General features: G+C 38.7%; 1 protein-coding gene across 23 annotated transcripts in view; it reads left to right on the top strand.

Annotated features, from left to right (window-relative positions):
• The window catches only part of LPP (LIM domain containing preferred translocation partner in lipoma), a 628839-nt gene that overhangs the window by 198403 nt on the left and 411283 nt on the right, over nucleotides 1-19153 (top strand). For all 23 annotated transcript variants that reach the window (XR_012129299.1, XM_073231939.1, XM_073231938.1 and 20 more), the window contains one exon: nucleotides 6676-6877. Coding sequence is in view for 22 of the 23 variants with exons in the window: in XM_073231922.1 (XP_073088023.1) it covers nucleotides 6676-6877 (202 nt within the window). In the remaining variant the exon portion in view is untranslated. The remainder of the gene's footprint in view (nucleotides 1-6675; nucleotides 6878-19153) is intronic.

Here is a 19153-nt window from a genome sequence, read left to right as displayed (position 1 = left end):
TGAAGGAAAATTGTAATTGATCTGAAATTTCCCAGCTGACTTTGTCCTGCTCTACAATCAGGGTCTTCCATGGATTCCCAAGTGTGAGTAGATTTGTTATTAGTGTTCATCTAATCCAGTCTCCTCATTTTTAGAGGAGGACACTGTGATCCTGGAGAGAGCAAAGGTTGTACTCTGAGCTCATGGCATAGCCAAGACTGGAAGCTGGGTCTGAATTGAGAAGATCAGGTATCCTCCAGCTGAATACCGAGATATACAGAAGGATGATTTGCCATAGCCTACAGAGGGAAGCATATTGCACCATTTTAATAGATCATTAAGAAAGCAGTAAGACATTCTAGGAAGTTACTGACTTTTTTATAAGGAGGAAATACAGTCAAGGTCCTCTGAAGTTATAGGAAAGTGTTATTTAAATCTTAATTGCTTGTTTAAATGAAGAAAATGTTGCTAAGGGACATCAATTCTAAACTTTAGTCTCCCATCAGCTACTTCTATTTAAGTCACATAATACCTTAGTCTCTCCATTCTTCTACAGCTAAAATAGTGATGTTAATACCCGTTTCTTTCCTTGGTATCATTCATTTATTCAGCAAACATTGACCAAGAGCCAGGCCTTGGGTTAATTGCCAAAGGAGATTTAGGGACTAATACAACATGATTTAAAGATTAATATAAATACTCTAAGTCAATGATTCTCAATCCTTGAATCAGAATATATGCATAAAGATCGCTGGGAGAATCTAGTGTGCAGTTTTGAATACCACTGTTTTAAAGTGAATTTTAAGGTGGTAGCACTTGGTGTAAGTTAATACCATGTGATGGCTGGTTGGTTAGTTTTTAATTTTGGTGATTTGTGTAAATGTTTGAAGAAGAGTATAATATTGACTTTAGAAAAGGAGAAAAACTTGAGCAAACATTACTTAATGCTGTTTTTGTGGATGACTGTGACTTGTCATTCACATAGTATCTTTAGAGAGGTTTAGTAGCCTATTTTTGTATTAAATGTCACTTTACTTGGAGTCCTGTTTTCCCACCTGTAGGGGAAGGATTTTCTTCATCATATGGTCTTTTACGGTAGTTTGCATTCTGGTGTGACTTTGTTCATTTGGTCAGACTATTGGAACAGAATAGAGAAGACCTGCCAAGTAGGATCCAGAGCTAAGAATGGAGATAACAGCTACATCTGTTTCTAAGGGATGACTTCTTTTGTATCGCAGTGTTTTCCTTTTTCTTCAGACAGAGGGCTGGTACCATGACGAAGATGGTGGATTTGGGGTCACTGACCTGTGCCCAGGCTTCAGCCTTGCTATTTGCTAGCTGTGCATCCTTGAGCAAGTTAACTCTTACAGCCTTACTTTTTTGATGTGCTAATTGTGGAGAATGATACCCTACCTCGTGTAATAGGATGATTATGTGGCCATTAGAAAGCTGCTGGGCATATAGTAAATCCTCAACATAGACTTGCTATTTATTGTCATTCTGTGGCTTTTTTGTACCCATTTAACAGGTAGGAAAAGAAGACAGAAGAGTAACAGACAGGGTAATAAGTGAAACCTCTTAGGTTCTTCTTAATTAATTTGCATTTCACAACAGTTCCTGGAAGACCAGTGCTTAGGGAGCCCCAGCTCTCTGACTCCTTTCAGCAATGGGCCTCTTGCTTAGACAAGGGCCATTTCTCTTGTTTTCCTCTCTTCTGATGATGTTTGTGCATTTTCACAGCCTCTCTGGAGATCTTACCTCTCACTTCTTGCTTTCACGATGATTGTAAGCTTAGAGTGAAACTGATCTAGAACCAGAGGAAGTAAGAGCAGAGTAAGTTTTGGTCCAGCAAAACCAGCTCTCACCACTGCTCATCTTTGTGTTTACATTGGGTCTCTGAGAAGCTGAGAAACCCCAGCTGACATGTTGTAGTTCATCCATTCACTGAACTTGTGAGGTTCCCTCAGATCTTTTTATCACAATCAGGATCTGTGATTAAGATTCCAGAGAAGGAAAGCACTCTGGAGTATAGTGCTGATTGGGACTTCACAGACATTCATTTTGCAAATGAGTGTCCTCTTGTTAAAGGTCACTGTGACAAAGCTGAGACCAGAACTGGAGCCATAGGGGCTCTGTGTCTGCACTACTGCATTTATCACTTTCCTTGGATCCATCCTGTATGGATTAATTTTTCTTACATAAAGTTTCCACTCCTGTTGGATTTCTGTTCAAAGATAAAAGTCCTAGCTTCTTATTTCTCTATATAAGACCTTTAAAAAGCAGAGATCATTTTGTCTTTGAAACCTTTTACTCACATCTTCTCCCTGAGTCCCTCATTTCACTATAACCAATCTGCTCTCTGTCCCACAGAAGTGCCTTGCTTCTCCCGTAAATTCACAGTATTTCCAGGCATTATTCTCGCTGCATTTATTTTTCAGAGCCACCCAGCTTTTAAAGTCCTTCTTATTGGAAAGTCTCTGTCAAGCCTGTGATGGCTCCTGTCACATACCCCAGGTGTTTTTGCTTGTTTTGTAAGCTTTGTGTTGCTTTCCCTTTTTACATATATAAATATATCTCCCTCAGGTAGCCTTTAAGCTTCTTGAGTACAGAATAAGAAATCTGATTCATTTGGAGCACCACTGCCAGGCAAATAACTGTATTCGTCCACTAATTTAACACATTTTATTGAGTGCTATCATGTATTAGGTCCTGGGATTAGAGAATGATAATTACATCTGCTCTCAAGGATTCGAGAGTTCAGTTTGGGATATAGGCAAGCAGAGGGGAGCGTGACATGTGATGCGTGTGGTGGCGGCAGTGTTCCAGGTGCTGTGGAAGAGTAGTGAAAGGGTATATAACTTGAACTGGAGGATAGAGAACATGAATGATATCTTTAATGACCAATAGGAGTGATCTGTAGGATCTACATGATACATAGTAAATGAAACATCATTTTTAATTGAAAAGTAGCTTGGTTGAAAGGATACAGAGATAAAAGGTAGAAGAAATGGCAAAATTTCCAACAGAATAAAAATGCTGAAAAATGACTTCAACAGAAGCATAAAACTGCTCTAGTTATTGGAGAAGTAATTGGCAACATGATTAAGATCTGTTATTAAAAATAGTGTGTCTAGATTGATTCACCCTAAATTCTGATAAATTGTTAAATACTGGGTAATTCTAGTCTCATCATTAAGCTAATCCAAACAGTAGAAAGGATGCAGAAGCTTCATATCAAAACCTAAGAATGATAAGTAAAACAAGTAGAGAAAGAACATACAAATGATCTTACTAATGGTTGTATATACAAAAATCCTGTATAAAACAGCATAAATTCATCAGTATAGCAAAACAGTACAACTGTGACTGGTAGGATTTTTTTTCTAGGAATGCAAAGATGGTGTAATAGCTGGAAATCTATCAACTTGATTCATTACATTACTCAGTTAAGGGATTAAAAAGAGGTTATTGTATCAATGGACGCTAAGGCGAGAGATACAGAGATTCTCGAACAGGATGAGTAAGCAAGGAGATCACCTTTCATTCATTCAACCATTCATGAATCACGTATTTTTCTAAGGGCTTTCTAGCCAGACATTGTGCTGATATAGTGACACTACTCAGAAACTTCCAGATTATTAGGGCAGATAGGCAGGTGAATAAATAGCTTGTGTGTGGACTGTTATAAGTATGAGATTAAAGTATTAGAAGAATATGGAAATTCGGCTACTCTTTAGGAGGAGTTAGGGGAATGTTCACAACATCAGAGATAATTGAGCTGGGTCAAGATAAAAAAAATTAGGGCTTGGTAGAAAGTGAAGGGAGAGAATAGCATTGTAGATGGTGGGCACAGCATTAGCAAGGGTTCAGGGTCATGAAAGCTTATTACAAATCCTGGGAACGGTGTCATTGGCCATTGTTGAAACGCAGAAGAATGGCACGAGAAGATGCTGTTAGGTAACTCAGCTGAAGGTGCTTGGCCAAACACATGGAACGCTCAAGAGGCAGAGCTGGAGGCACCTCCTTGCGGAGGGCAGTGTCAGGGGAGTATATGTGCAGGGATAACTGAAAGCATCAGGGAGTCAATGATTTTCATACTGATGCTTAAGTTTTCATTTTTCATATTCTCTCACAAGTTGCCTGTTCTTTTATATCTTTGGGATATCTGAAAAGGCCAGGATTCTATAGTTAATTTGAAATGTGGGATTGCTCTGAAAATGTGCTTCTTTGCTTTAGAAATCACTGCATTGGATGCAGCCCATTTTATAAAGCTCCTATTTTGGAATAACTTTAGATTTTCAGAAAAGTTAAAGGGATAACATTAACCCATTTTTTAAAATGTACAAATAAAATTTATACTGCAAGTGTACAGAGTACATTAACATTGTCAAACCTTTGTTTCCCACTTATATTCACTTTAGTCATGTTGAAAGCAGAACAGACACTTTTATCTCCTTTTAGTAGAAGACAAACTCAATTAAAAAAAAATGTACAAAACCAAAATTACTGTTTCCCAACTCTGAGAGATTGGCCTGGTTTTGGTATTAAAAAAATAAAACTTCTTTAATGATTCTAAATGTGCAACCTGGTTTAAGAATCATGGGTAAACCAGATTCATGGTTGTTTTTCTATAAAGTTTTTATGCTGGCCTTTCATGGTGGTTAGGGATGTGTACATTGTGGTCTTTGCCCTTTCATGGTATTCACAGTGCACAGGTGTATATGTGACACAGCATGTGCACCAGGTTCAGAGGGAGGAAGAGGAAAGGAGGGCCCTGCAGCTGGAGTGAAAAGCCAGTGTCGCCACCAGTTTAAGTACCAGAAGCCTCTTGATTCCTAACTTAGAGTGTACTTCATTGATTCATGTCTTTTAAAATAAGCATATGATTTTATTGACATAATATTATATATATTGAAGAATATTGACATAATATGTTAATTTCAGGCATGCAGCATAGGGATTCGACATTTGTATATATTATGGAACACCATGATAAGTGAAGTTATCATCTGTCACCATATAGAGTTATTATAATATTTTGACTATTCATTTATTGAGAAAACTACGTCTCCAATGGTTTTCCTGCCCCCTCTTTGCATAGCACTTTACAGTATTTAAAGTACTTTAATGTTATCTCATTGGCTGTCATAAAGACTGTAAGTTGAGGGGGACAGGGCTTTTGTTTTAATTTTGAAGAAGTGGAGGTACCCAGGTGGGGCACCTGATGGAGGCAGGAGGTCAAGGTCCTGCCTTTCCCCCTGGTGTGGGCTGATGCTACCCAGACAGCACTGCACCCCACCTCTCCGTGTTTACCGCAATGACCGTGCCTTGTGCTGAGGCCTTAAATTTTTCCTGCGTTTCAAGTGTTCTTTGTCTTTACAGACATCTGGAGGTAATCACATAGCCCTCTCAATTAATTCAGTTGAATTATAAATCACTGGGTGTATTTGGGGCTGGGAGCTGGTGCAGGGTGCCTTCCGGGCCTCCCTGCAGTGGAGAGCTCTTGCAATCAGGCTTGGAGAGTCCTTCTCGGTGCAGTGAGTGAGGCTCAGCCCTAGCCTGCAGGCTGCCTGCAGGGGGAACTGGCTTATGCTGACACATAAGACATCATTTTCTTTTCTTGCATAGTGTATTACAATGTGATTAGAACAGCACCTGAGCTGGACTGGTTTGTCCCCTTCTAGTTAAGTTTTTCATAAAGGTCCTGTATGATATCAGCTCAGCATGGCTCCTAATGGGGCATTTCTTTGCCACAGGGGACTGGTTTGTGCATTACAGGTATTGAATAGTCTAGCCCCTGGCTACTGAATGCCAGTAATTGTCCCAGGCATTTCTACAATGTCTCCCTTCCCCCAGTATGCAAGTATCCCTTGGTGGGGAACAGAACTGCTTCTGCCCCACAGATCATTTTACAGTGTCCAGCTGGTGCACCTGTTATTCCCTTGTTTCAGGAATAAACTTTTAGTGGTTACTTAATGCCTAATAATAAATTAAAACTCCTCAAGCTTGCATGCAAAACTGTTTGTGCTTTGGTGCTGTCCCACACTTTAGCTCTCTGCTAGCAACTTTTCTTCGTTTTCCCTCCAGCCACTCTAAACATAAGGGTTGTGTACTTTTCTTCCAATGCAACCTTGTTAACATTGTGCAGACCCAACCTCCAATCAGCACTAAAGACCCAGTTTAAAGGTCACCTCATTAATGAGGTCTTAGTTCTGCTACCAGCAAGAAGCGATCTTATTTTTTTCTGCATCCCAGTAATACTTGTGTGTGTGTGTTTACCTCATTCAGGTCATAGCACCTCATTTAGGTAGATTAGCACCATTGGTGTGGCAGTCATTTTAATAGATTATAAATAAAATGGAAGCTTTTTATACCCTTGCTAGTACAAGATTCTTGTACCAGTTCAGAGACCCTTTCTTATTTACATTTATTTCCCGAGAAGTGCTAGGCACTAAAATGCGTACCTGTTGGAAGAGAGGCATTCAAGATTGGTTGAAGGGATTGTTCATTTCTTCTCCTCCAGTTAAATTTTTCATGACTCTCCTTCTTCCTTCTTCTTTCTCCATGTTTCTTTTTTTCAGAGGGCTTCATCTAGAGTTCATTAAGATGGATTAAGATGAAATAATAATGAAGTGAAGTATGTTGCTTCCATTTTCATGCCTCTGTAAAAACAACTGTGTTTCTTTTAAATTCCAGATTCCAGCTATGTCTCACCCATCTTGGCTGCCACCCAAAAGCACTGGTGAGCCCCTTGGCCATGTGCCTGCACGGATGGAGACCACCCATTCCTTTGGGACCCCTAGCATTTCAGTGTCCACACAACAGCCACCCAAAAAGTTTGCACCCGTAGTTGCTCCAAAGCCCAAGTACAACCCATACAAGCAGCCTGGAGGTGAAGGTAAGTGGGGGGACTTCTGAGTTGGGCACCCAAAGTGGGAGAGAGCAATGTAATAAAATGATTTACAGCACATTATTGTGTTGGAAAAAGGTAGCTTAAGGATTTTCAGTGTGATTACCATAATTCACAGACCATCAAAGGTTAAAGAACAGTTAGGAACCATCTAGGCCAACTCTTCTTTTAGGATAAAGAGATGAGACCTGTTAGAGGCTATGTGGCTATGGTCATGCAGTGAGTTAGGGCTACAGACAGAACTAGAACCTTGATCTCTTCATTTGGAGTTTGGCACCCTTCTGCATTACCCTCCACCCCCATCTCATTGTCTTGTAGGAATGTGTCTACTACCCAGTTGTCCCTCCTTGCCATGGACAGTACCCAAAATGCTGGCAAGCAGTGGTCTGATTGGAAACCCATACAGAGTGAACCTGTTGAGGCACCTGGAATTGTTCTGCCTTCTCTGGCTAGTTTTCCTCCCCTTGGCTGCTGCAGGATGCAGTTAATCAAAGACTTAAGTGGAACTCGTTTTCCTTGGCTCATGGTTCTTCAGTGATGGCTCTGTGAGATCTACACTTGAAGAAACTCGGAGAAAACAAATTTGAGTGGAGCCTAGTTGTGGGGGTTTAACAGCAGTACATTCAGTTCATATCAAACAGTTTAAAAATCTAACGAGCTCGGCATCTCAGGTATATATGTCTGTGCACACTCCATACACTACACCCCATAAGCAACAAGAGGATTGCTGTACTCTGGTTGGAGTGTTCTGTATTTTTATCAATTAGGTGTCAGCAGCTCATCCAAACCTGTTAAATGATAACTTAAACAGCAGAATGTTAGACTTCTGGGAACTGAGAGAGAAGATGCAGTAAAAGCAGATTCAGTGCCCCTTTCCACCTTAAAAAATGTACTTTATTCTCTCCATGATGCTTCTAATTGCTTCTTGGATGACATTAGTGTGTTTGTCTCAGAAAGTTTATGAGACACTTTCACACTCTGTGATATAGTTCAGTCTCTTGCCTGGTCCTCTCCCTGCCCCCAGCACTCATCTATTGGTATTTGAATTAGCATTTAATGACTTCTGAAGTCAGAAGCCTAGTCCAGATGTCTGTCCTGCTATGTGGTTGGGGCACTTAGGCAGGTGGTAGGCAGGTGGGGCACCAGCATGCACTCCGGAGCTGGCCCTGTGGGTCTTTGGGGACCCTTTCTACAGAAAGGGCAACGAGACCTTCAGAGAGCTGCTCTGGAAAAACAATAAATGATGGCCTTGGTGCTCAACTAATCTCCACAGCAGTGCTTAAAGCTTTATTGGCCTTGAAGGAGACTCCACCTTTGCAGTTAATCAAAGACTTAGTGGAACTCGTTTTCCTTGGCTCATCGTTCTTCAGTGATTGCATGGGATCTGAAAGAGAATCCCTCTTCATAAGGACAGAAAGAGCCATATTTTGGCTTTCTCATTTGTATTCTCAGTGTTTCCCCTTGTTTGCTTACTAGCAGGATTGTTTTTCTGTCTCCTAACTTTTGAGGAGAGCAAAAATGGACTTCCCTCTAAAAGGAAGGGGATAAGGCAGGTTCCCAGCTAGAGTAGGAGGCAAACGTGTGAAGAAGCCTTTGTACGTATAACAGTTGATATACACCTGAAGGTTGAGAGGGGGAAGGTCATATACTAAGTAGGCTAATAAATGGCATGTGTGAGATAGAAGAGAGAAGCATGTAACAATCTCCCTTTACACTCCTTCACTCCAAATACTATGAATTACAGTGTCCTGGCTCCTTGGATGACTCTTTCTGCATTGAGATGGGAGGTTCGCTGTTTCGAACATACTTCACTGTAGGATGGGAGGTTCACCTACTGTCTGTCTTGTTCTCGAGGGACACTGGTATAATACATACTCTCTCTACTATATAGACCACAAATCTTTGCTCTTCCTCAACATACCACCCCACACCTTTTTGTCATCCTGCTGGTATCACCTTCTCCAAAATGTCTAGGCATGGCCTAGATCAGAAGTAATTACTCCTTTCCCTGGGCTTCCACATACATCTTATTCCAGAACTGTCACGTTTCTACTTTTGTTATTGCTCCTGCTCTCACTGTCACTATTGAACATGTGCTCTATGTGAGACACTATGCTTTTTCATTATCATTTTAGTGCCTTCCCCTGTAACTCTATGAAATAACTTTTTCCACATAAAGAAATGGAAGCTTAGAGAGGAGAGGTGGCATCTCTATGGTTTTATGGCTCTTAAGTTTCTGAGGTGAGGCTCTTGTCCTTACCCACCATGCTATACTGCTTGTCCTTCTCTTTGTGGCATATGTGGCACTGAGGGCCCACATGATGGTGATACTTCCCTACTTCCGTATAAGAACGTAAGCTTTGTTTCCCGATTTAAGCAACAAGGCATGGTTTCTCACTTGTCCTTATGTTCCTCTTGGCTCTTATTATGCTACTGTGTTTTTAGTAGGAATGATTGTGTATGGTCAAATGCATGTCTGTATGTTCTTATGTATATATATATTTGGATGGATGGCGGATGGCTGGATGGGTGAGTGCACTGCTCAGTAATTCTCCTCTTGCAATAAACAGTTGGGAATATGGCATCCTCATTTGAAGCAACTCATTTTCATTTAATTCAGAAGTCTTGATTCTTTCTTGCAATTCTGCCAATCTCTCTCTCTTTTTTTTAATATAACCTTTTTTGAGTATGTGCAAGAAGAAATTTCCCTTGCATATGTACATTTTAAAGACAAATATGGGAAAAGGTTCATGGATATGCAGACTTCTTTTTTAAAGGAAGCTACATCTCTTCATCTGCTATATATTAATGACATGATATTTGTTAGAAGTGTAAGATTTGCTTTACTTTATATTTAATATAAATGTGAGTTCATTCTCTTTTACTCTAAACATTTTTATAAGTCATATTACTTTTTTGTTTAAATTTTTTTACTTCTTGAAGTTTATATCCATTTTCTTTGTTTGAGCATTTAGAATGTTCTGTACTATTAGTGAAATCCCCAGATTGTAGGTAACACAGTTTTTATTTGCAGAGTGAGTTGATGCCACCAGGGGCTTATGCCTCAGTTCACTCTATTCCTTGCCTTTAGTATGCACTCTGCCTCAATTTCTAGCCCAGAAAGACTTTCATTCATAGCTTAATTCAGAGCCTGACCTCTGAGAAGCTTAACTGCAAAGACAGAAAATTAGAATTAATAGAAATCACACAATCACCTTTCCTGGTGTAAATGTGAGAACTGCAGTGCAGAGAGTATACTTTTTTGCTGAGAGATACTCAGGGCTTAGCTGGCACCAGACCTCAGGTGCCCTCCATCTGAATCCAGAGTTATGCAGGACTTCTTTCTTTTTCACTTTGCCATAACCTCTTTTTGCATCTCATACACTTCTCTTTTATTTAATTAAGGTATTATTGATATACACTCTTAAGAATGTTTCATATGAAAAACAATGTGGTTATCAAGTCCCCACCCATACCCCATTGCAGTCACTGTCCATCAGTGTAGTAAGATGCCACAGATTCGCTATTTGCCTTCTCTCTGCTACACTGTCTTCCCCGTGACCCCCCACACCATGTATACTAAACATAATACCCCTCAGTGCATCTCATACACTTCTTACCACAGTGTGCCTTCCACTAGGTTTACTGGTATATGTGCCTATCTCTTTCTATTGACTTGGAACTTTTGGAGTCGGGGCTGCCTGACCCATGCCTTTATTCCCAGAACACCCAGCAGATGCCTCACACATAAATGGTCCTCAGAAATGTTTGAGGTTAGCTTAACTTCAGCTATATAAACCTGCTTGTCCAGGCACAGGCTCTAGCTTCTCAGTTGCTTATTAGGCTTTATGGTTCTGCAGCTCAGCCTATGTGTCTGAGTTATTTTTATCCTCCTATACCCATTCCTTGAGATGTTTAGTTCACGAGTTGATGTTTTACTTCTACCTTAAAGTTATTGATTATTACCTCTCACCTTGGTATTCTATCTGCAGTCTCTGAGGCTTGCTTTCTCATTTTCACTGTGAAAGTGGTAATGTACCCACATATTTTCCACATCAACTTATATTTATGTGACGCCATATGCTATAATTTTCTTTTAAAAGATATTCTGCTAATAACCTTTCTCTAAAGGGCTTTGGCATACTTTAAAGTGGGGTGTGCTTTCTCCCCAGTTAGTAGCTCTTTAGGCCTTGGGGTCCTTTTATTTTTGTACATTGTTCTCATACTTTTCATTGACTGTTTTTTTAACAACTTGCGCTCTCCCAGCTGTCTTTCAATGCACCTGTATTTCCAAATAGTTTTATGTGTCCAGTGTTATATCCTTACAAGCCCATATATTTTTATTAAGTTTTGCCTTCTTACAAATTTTATACTATTAAGTACCTGTCCTGTGGAATGGCTTTGGTATGTACATGAGTTCTAATTTTCAATGATTTTGTCTCATCATCTTCCCTAACACAATTTTCCTTCTGGTCTTTAATGTACTAGCCAGTAGTGTTCTTTATTCTGTGATCTGGGCCCCTTCTCTGCTTTACATTTAAAAAAAGAAAAACAAAAACTTTAGACTGATGGAAGACCAGGATATGGATCTTTTTTCTGTTCTTGGTAGATACTGAAGTAAGTAATTTCCTACTTAATGATACATTGTTTTCTTGAGATGTTTTTAAAATTTGCCTTCTACTACAACTCTGGGAATTAAACACATACACACACACACACACACACATACACCCACACACACAAAATCACTTTGTCTGTTTTAACAGATAGTTCCATGTAGAGTGAAACTATTTAGTTCCTCTATAGAATACAAATAGGGTGTGTGTTTTCAAGCTTTGCCTACATTGCTGTACCTAGACTAGTAGAGTCAGATTCGAGTGGGTGAAATCAGTTCTGTTCAGTGAGGGTCCTAAACCTAGACATTTTTTTTGCTGGATCTCTCTGTGTGTTTTGCTACCTTTAGATTATTAGTCCAGTCCACGGAGGGGGACTAGTTAGTTACAGGTGACTGCTCATTTGGGGTAGACATAGTAACTAGAACAACGTGCCACCTAAAGAGCTGAGCCTCCCACCTGGGAGGTGACCGCCACACTTGTTTCCTTTCTGCTTTCACCCTGGAGCTGCTCGCTCTTCATGTGTTAATCACAAAGTTTTGAGCAGCAAAACCAGAAAAGACTTTGAAGCTTATCTAGTCCAGTTCTTTCATTTGCCAGATGTGAAAACTTAGTCTGATAGGGGAGAGAATGACTTCCCAAGGTGCCCCGAGTTTCAGGCTCACCTGGGTCCAGAACCCACGTCTCCTGTAGTGCTCGGTTCCCTGCATGTCCCCTGGCTCAGCTTGGAAGTGGCAAGATTGGTGCTTGGTTCCTAAAAATGGATGAGTCCTGCATCGTTGATATTTGGTAGAGAACTAGCCGCCAGTGATGTGAAGTCATGTAATCTGGTTAGGTTGGACATGTTTGTTTTCTGAGCAATTAACTAAAATAGGTAGCTACTAATGGCAGTAAGTTTAAGGAAACCATTCAGGATGGATTTTCCCTAGCAGTATTATATTGAACATGTAGGCCAATTTGGTGCTGCTGCTCTTCTTATGGTTAGTAAAACATTTTTCCCTTTAAACCCAGAATAATCGGTGGTAAAAAAACTCATGAGGGCTGCTTTTGAACTCTAAACACTGACATACAAATGCTTAGACTCAGTGTGCTCTCTGGAGTCCTGGGGTCTGTTCCCTGCAATGGAAGGTGAATCTGGCTTTGAGGTGTAAATGGGAAACAGCTTCTTCATGTTGTCCTGACAGTCCTGTGAAGTTGCCAGCAATCATAGAAGGGCAATTGCAACTTCTCAGATGTTTGTTATGATTATACGTGGCCTGTCATGAGGAGCCGCAAATTGGCCGCAAATTGACTGACACGTCAGCCCCTCTAATGAGACTTGGGTTGGACCACTGCCCCTCCTCTGGTTCAGGGTGCGTGTTGCAAGCCTCAGCTGCCACCATGGAGGGTGGTACACGAGTTCTAATTTTCAAAGCCTCTGGGGAGGAAAGGACAAGCTGTTCATTTTCATTAAAGGGTCATATTATAATTGTATTAATTTGATCTTTACATTGCATCTTCCTGAAGAAAAAAGAACTTGTAATTCTTTGGGTGACATCAGATCTTACCAAATATTCTTAGGCTGTGTGGACACTCAGAAGAATCTCCATCCAACACTGACCTGGCAGTCAGGGCATTTACTTTCGAGCCTCGGTTTCACCACTTGACCTTGGTCTTGACACTTTTCTCCTCCACATTTCCTAATTTACAATATTACCTGATAATATTAATTATCTTACAGGATTATTTTGAGGATCAAATGTAATAGCAAGTGCAAAAATGTTGTATAAACCATAAAAATACCTTACAACTTTAAGGAATTACTGTTGTATGCTTATTCAACAATCATGCACTTAACACAGATTTTGTGCCAGGTTCTCTTCTAGGGGCTGAAGTAATGGCAATGAGCAAAACAGAGAATAATCCTTGCCTCATGGAGTGTACTTCTTGTCATAATAAAAATAGCTAATTGTTTTTATTAGAAATAAAGAATATTAATAAAATCATAAAATAACATTTAATGTATTCTGTAATTGTATATAGGCTATTATCAATTATTTGATATTATAATAATACTGTAAGACTAATAATATAAATATAATTATTACTAATAAATGTATTCAGATATACTGATAAGCATAATTCTTAATAGTGATAGGAATCACAGTGCCTCAATATTATGTCAACTATAGAATTCCAGAACCAGGGAGAATCTTAAACGTTACCTAACATAACCCCTACATTTCCTAAACAAGGATAGTTAATTCACTACCACTCTTCTAGGAGGCATAGGGCCTTTGCTCTTAGGAATGCTGTCAATAACAGATCAAAATTATCAAATGCAATCAGAGTTTCTTACTCCATTTTTAGAGGCTCAGAGAGGTCAAGTGGCTTAAGTAAAGTTAAGCCTTGATCCTGTGGATTCCATCCACAGTTGCCACAGTTCTGTGTCACCTGTGTATATTGCAGGACATGTTTAGAAGCTACAGTGAGAGAATTAATATATGTAGACAGAGTGGATTAGATGTTTTAGAACAAAAAAAGTTCACAGATGGTTGACAAAGTCCCTTTTACTTTGTAACCTGTCAGCTTAATTGCTGAAATGAATTCCTCAATAAGGTGGTAGATTTCTCATCCTCATCTGATTTCAAAAACAGTGACTATTGCATGGTGAGGTACTCTTTAATCTTCTTTTTAAATTATATAAACATATGATACTATTGTCACTCCATATTTTAAATCTGAACAAAGCTTAACTTATTTTTTGAAAATAAAAATAAACATAGAACTATAATAAATTATCACAAAACACTTACCAGAATAGCTAAAATAAAATATCATATCATATGCTGGTGAGCTTGTGGAGGAAATAGATCTCTCATGCATTGTTGGTAGGAATGTGTTAAATGGTATAACTACTCTGGCAAACTCTTTGACAGTTTTTTTTTTTTAACAAAAGTAAACATATACTAACCATATAATTCAGCCATTGCACTCCTGGAAATTTAATCCAAAGACGTGAAAAGTTATGTTCACACAAAAATCTATACATGCTTGTTCATAGCAACTTTTTTCATAGTGGCAGAACACTGGAAATAATCCAAATGTCCTTCAGTGGATGAATGTTTCAACAAACTGGTACATCCATACAATGCAATAATGATGTTTGTTAATAAAAAGGAATGAAATATTCATACATGCAACACCTGGATTGACCTCAAGGGCATTACTAAAAAAAGAAAAAGTCAGTCTTGAAAGGTTACATATACTGCATGATTCCATTTGTAGGACATTCTTGAGATGACAAAGCACTAGGGATGGAGAACAGATTAGCCGTTGCTAGGAAACAGGGTTGGGGTACGAGTGGGGCTGGGAATGAGTGTTCATAACAAGAAAAAGCAACAGGGGGTCTTTGTGGTGGAAGAACAGTTCTTCACCTTGGTTGTGCTGGTGGTTACATGCATCTGTGCATGGGATACATACTCACTGGAGAACTGTATACTCACACAAATGAATGCAGTTTAAGAAATGGTAAAAACCGAATAAAGGCTTAGTTAATAGCAATGTAAGAAAGCCGTTTTCCTGGCTTTGGTATTGTATGTATCGGATGTTACCTTTGGGATAATTTGGGTGAGCTGTATATGGGATGCTTTATACTATTTTTATAATTTTCTTTTAGTCTGTATTTCAAAATAAAAAAGTTTAATAGTAGTAAGAGAAATGCATACATATAGATGGCTTCATGCTTCTCCTTCTCAAGTGCCATCTCGCTTGCACACCAAGCTGCCTGTAACACACTTTGAAGGTCACTATTATAATGTATGGTTTAAACCAGTCATTTTCCAAAACTGACCAGGCATCAGAAGGACTTGGGGAACATTAAAAAAAAGGAAAACAAACCCCACAGGTCCTGGGCTAATAGCAGTCTCACAGAATCAGCATCTCAAGGCATGGGGTCTAGGAATCTACATTAAAACAAAACAGAACTCCACAAATAAGTTGGACTGATGCTCAACCAAAGTCTGGGAACCATTTGTTTATTTCCATACCTCAGGGGCCAATGTTTTAATACCTTCTGAACCTTCTCTAGGTTCAGTGGGCACACACTGTCTTTTTGGTTAATGACAGTGGCTTTTGAAGTCTGAAGCATCCTTTATCATAAGAACAATGTAGAGAATCAGGAACTCAAATGGTCCTTTACCTTTCTGTGCTTTTCTCTCTGTGCTTTCATTGTAAACTCCAGTTTTCTGCATATGTAGTTTTAAGGAATTTTAATTGGGATCCAAAAAGAGGAGAAAGATTTTTTTTAAAAGATTCTTCTAGAATGCCTCAGTGATGCCCAAACTTTTGTATTATAGAGCAGTTGCTATTGTGCTACTTCAGGTGGTGATGCCTGAAATCCCAGCTGATTTTGTGTCACGACAGTTATATGTAAATGATCTATTAATGGATCTATTATGATATCATAAAAATAAATCTGACACCTGAGCCTTTGGGCAAATACACAAAGAAATTGTACCCTGGAACAATGATTGACCCTAGGAGCTATAAAAGAAAAAAAAATCATGGTGTTATATTTTATTCATCCTTACTTAATTTTTCTGTAGCCAGAGACTGGACAGCTAAGCACAATGCTGGGGACAGAGGAATACAGGTACTTGAGATGTAACATCTCATGCCTTCAAGCACTTTGACCTAGCATTTTCTCTTATTGTCCATTTTTCACATTGTTCTGTATGTTGCTATTCTCAAACAGAAGAGACAGTCTGCTAGTTAAGACAGACCTGTAATAGGCACCATGTACCCATAAAGCTGTATTCCGTATATTAAGTATCATAAAAGAACATGTTGGGTGTGTTACAGGAGAATATCAATAAATCACTATAGAAGAGGGGACATCTGAATTGAGTCTCGGAAAATGGGTTAGTTGTTAGCCAGACGGAAAAGGATGGTAGATGGCATGACACACCAGGCAAACGGAACAGCATTCGCAAAAGTAGAGAGAGGCACCCATTCTGACCCTTGTAACTTTGGTAGCTCTTTGCTGATGTCCTTAGGCAGTGCATCTGGGCTCCTGAGAGTAGCTTTGCAATGTGAGATGAACAAAGGGACTTCACTATGAAGGTCTCAAACCTAGTACACTCTGAAACATACCTCTAGGAATCATTCTGGGAAGTTGGGTAGCTACAGACAGGCAGCACCAAGAAACAAGAGCATACTGACCTTATCATAAGGGCAAGAAATGTCTACCTGGTGGTCCTGTCCAGAAGCGTCATGCCATTTCCACTCAACTGTCTGTAAGGTTTGAGAATAAAGTGTTTCTGTGTATACAGATGCTAAGACAAAAAAAGGGAGGGAAAAAAGCAATCCTTTCTCTCATTTCTCCCAAAACTAAGCCAAAGCAGCCTTTTTATCTAGTCAGATATAAACCCTTAAGAATGTGAGATATGAGCCTACTTGATTTTTTTTTCGTTTTTAATCTCCACTTTGGGGTAATCCTGAGAAAACAGGAAGCAATGAAAGGAAGACTTTATAATGAAATATTCCTCACAACTGAAACTTTAAAGCTGTGTGTGCATGCGTGTGAATGGATTTTGAAGCAGATTCTCATGTAATACCTAATTTAATTACCAAAATATCCTGTAGCATTATTATGGTTCCTTTACAAATGGAAAATATGAGATTCAGAGGATCTACAGTGAGGCTTATAAATGTAGAAGCCACGTTTGACCAAATTTTAATATTTTCTCTTAAGCAAAGTGTTGGTGTTATAGAACAGCCACTAGTATAATAATTATTGGTTATTACTATCACTAAAACCATATCTCTTGCAGAATGTTGTAAGGATGGGAAAAAGCTTTTTAGTGGATTTATTAGTCTATTTCATTTGAACCCCATTCTGCTTTACTCTTAACCTCATCTTTTCAGCTATACTGTAAAAGGTGGGCATCAACACCTTCAATCTGCAGAGAATATCATGTCAAGTGAAGTGAGTAGCACAGGGCGAAGCTGGGGTTTGAACTCGTCAGCTCCAAGTGTAGAGCTTCTCCTTAGCACTACACTGCATCTCATGTTAATGCTAGTATTACTTTTTATTAAAAGAGGACAGATATCTCACTGGCGTTTTCCTTAATCATTACCATTCAGAGCTGTTTGAAATTGAAGTCATCCAAATAACATGGAAAGTACTTAGAATCACCTGCCCATAGGTGTGTATACAGTGAGGTATGAAAGCATAAGACAGCCAAACTAATTTCAAGAAGTCATTACCAAGAAGAGATTATTTCAGAAAGCCCTTGGAATAACTGCTTAAAAATCTTCCTTAGTTTAGGTGAATTATGTCCTCTTTGTTGAATTTGCTAGATTTCATTGGTAGTTTTGTTGGCCTCAAAATGAAATTAAAATGACATTTAAAGTTGCTATTTTTGTTAGTGGTCTGATCATATATGTTACAATGATTTGGATTTTATTAAGTGCTTCCTTTGTAAAAATTATTTACTGGGAAAGGGAATTCTAAGTTACATGATGGTCATCTAGAAATATTGCCATTTGGGGTGACCTTGAAGTATTGCCCAGTAGATGAATTTTATTTTTTGCATATCTTACCCTGTAACACAAATTCACTATGTTCCTCTAGTAGGGGGTATTTCAGATACATCATGCCATTTTTATTGAATAAGGCTTTTTAATAAATAGGAAAGAATGAAAATCAGGTTCTAGTCCTTAAGTAGTTTGTATTTTCATTTAGAAACCTGACATATGAAAATAACCAGTTGACTGGTGATACAAAGCTGTACCTTTTGTTAGTAAAGTGGCTGTAGAGTTAATTTCTCAGAGGACTCTGAAAGAAGAGTTTACTTGGGCCAGGACAGGGTTAAAAGAGGGAAAATTCAGGGGAGGCAGTGGCCAAGCACATGGACTCTAGCATCAGATAGTTCTGGGGTCAAGTTTTGATTTTACTACTAATTTTCTAGGAACTTGGACAAACTAGGTTAAGTAGCTACTTAAGCTCTCTCAATTTGTTCTTTCTTTAAAATCGATATATATGTATCTCAAAGAGTTGCTTTCAAAATCAAATGAATACATGGCACAGTATCTGGTACAAAATAATGGCTAAATCAGTGAAAGCTGCTGTCACTATTGTTGCTGTTATTTTAAAGTGTGAGCATGACTGTTGAGAGTCAAAAAACATAGTTTTTTCACCCATAGGTTTTTGGTAATAGTTGTCTAAATATAACTCATGCTGGCTATCTTTGAAAATGACCTTAGTTTTTTTGTTTTTTGTTCTATGTTAATGTTTTGCTAATTGAAATTTTAGGATTGGCTTGTCTAAGTTTGTTCCTGTTAGAATAATGATGTGTTGATAGATCCTCTTTGGAATTTCTATAACACCTTTCTCAGAGAGACTTCACTTGAACTATGTCAATGTGGAAGAAAAAAAAACAGCAAAGATTCCTATTATAGTATATTTTAAAGAAGGATTATTTTTATTATTGAATTATTATAGATAATAGTGTGAATGAACATTATGCAAAGTAAACTGTATAAAGCCATCTAGCGATTTTTATTAATCTTTAAAATCCTTTGTTTTCCAAAATATCAAATGAGGCAGAGAGATTTTAGAGATGTTATTAATTACACAGAAAATGAATTAATTAATATTCTTAGGAAT

This window comes from Manis javanica, chromosome 3 (assembly GCF_040802235.1).
Source record: "Manis javanica isolate MJ-LG chromosome 3, MJ_LKY, whole genome shotgun sequence".
NCBI classification, from domain to species: domain Eukaryota; kingdom Metazoa; phylum Chordata; class Mammalia; order Pholidota; family Manidae; genus Manis; species Manis javanica.
The sequence above is the reverse complement of the archived record's forward strand: the minus strand, read 5'-3'. Positions and strand labels throughout refer to the sequence as shown.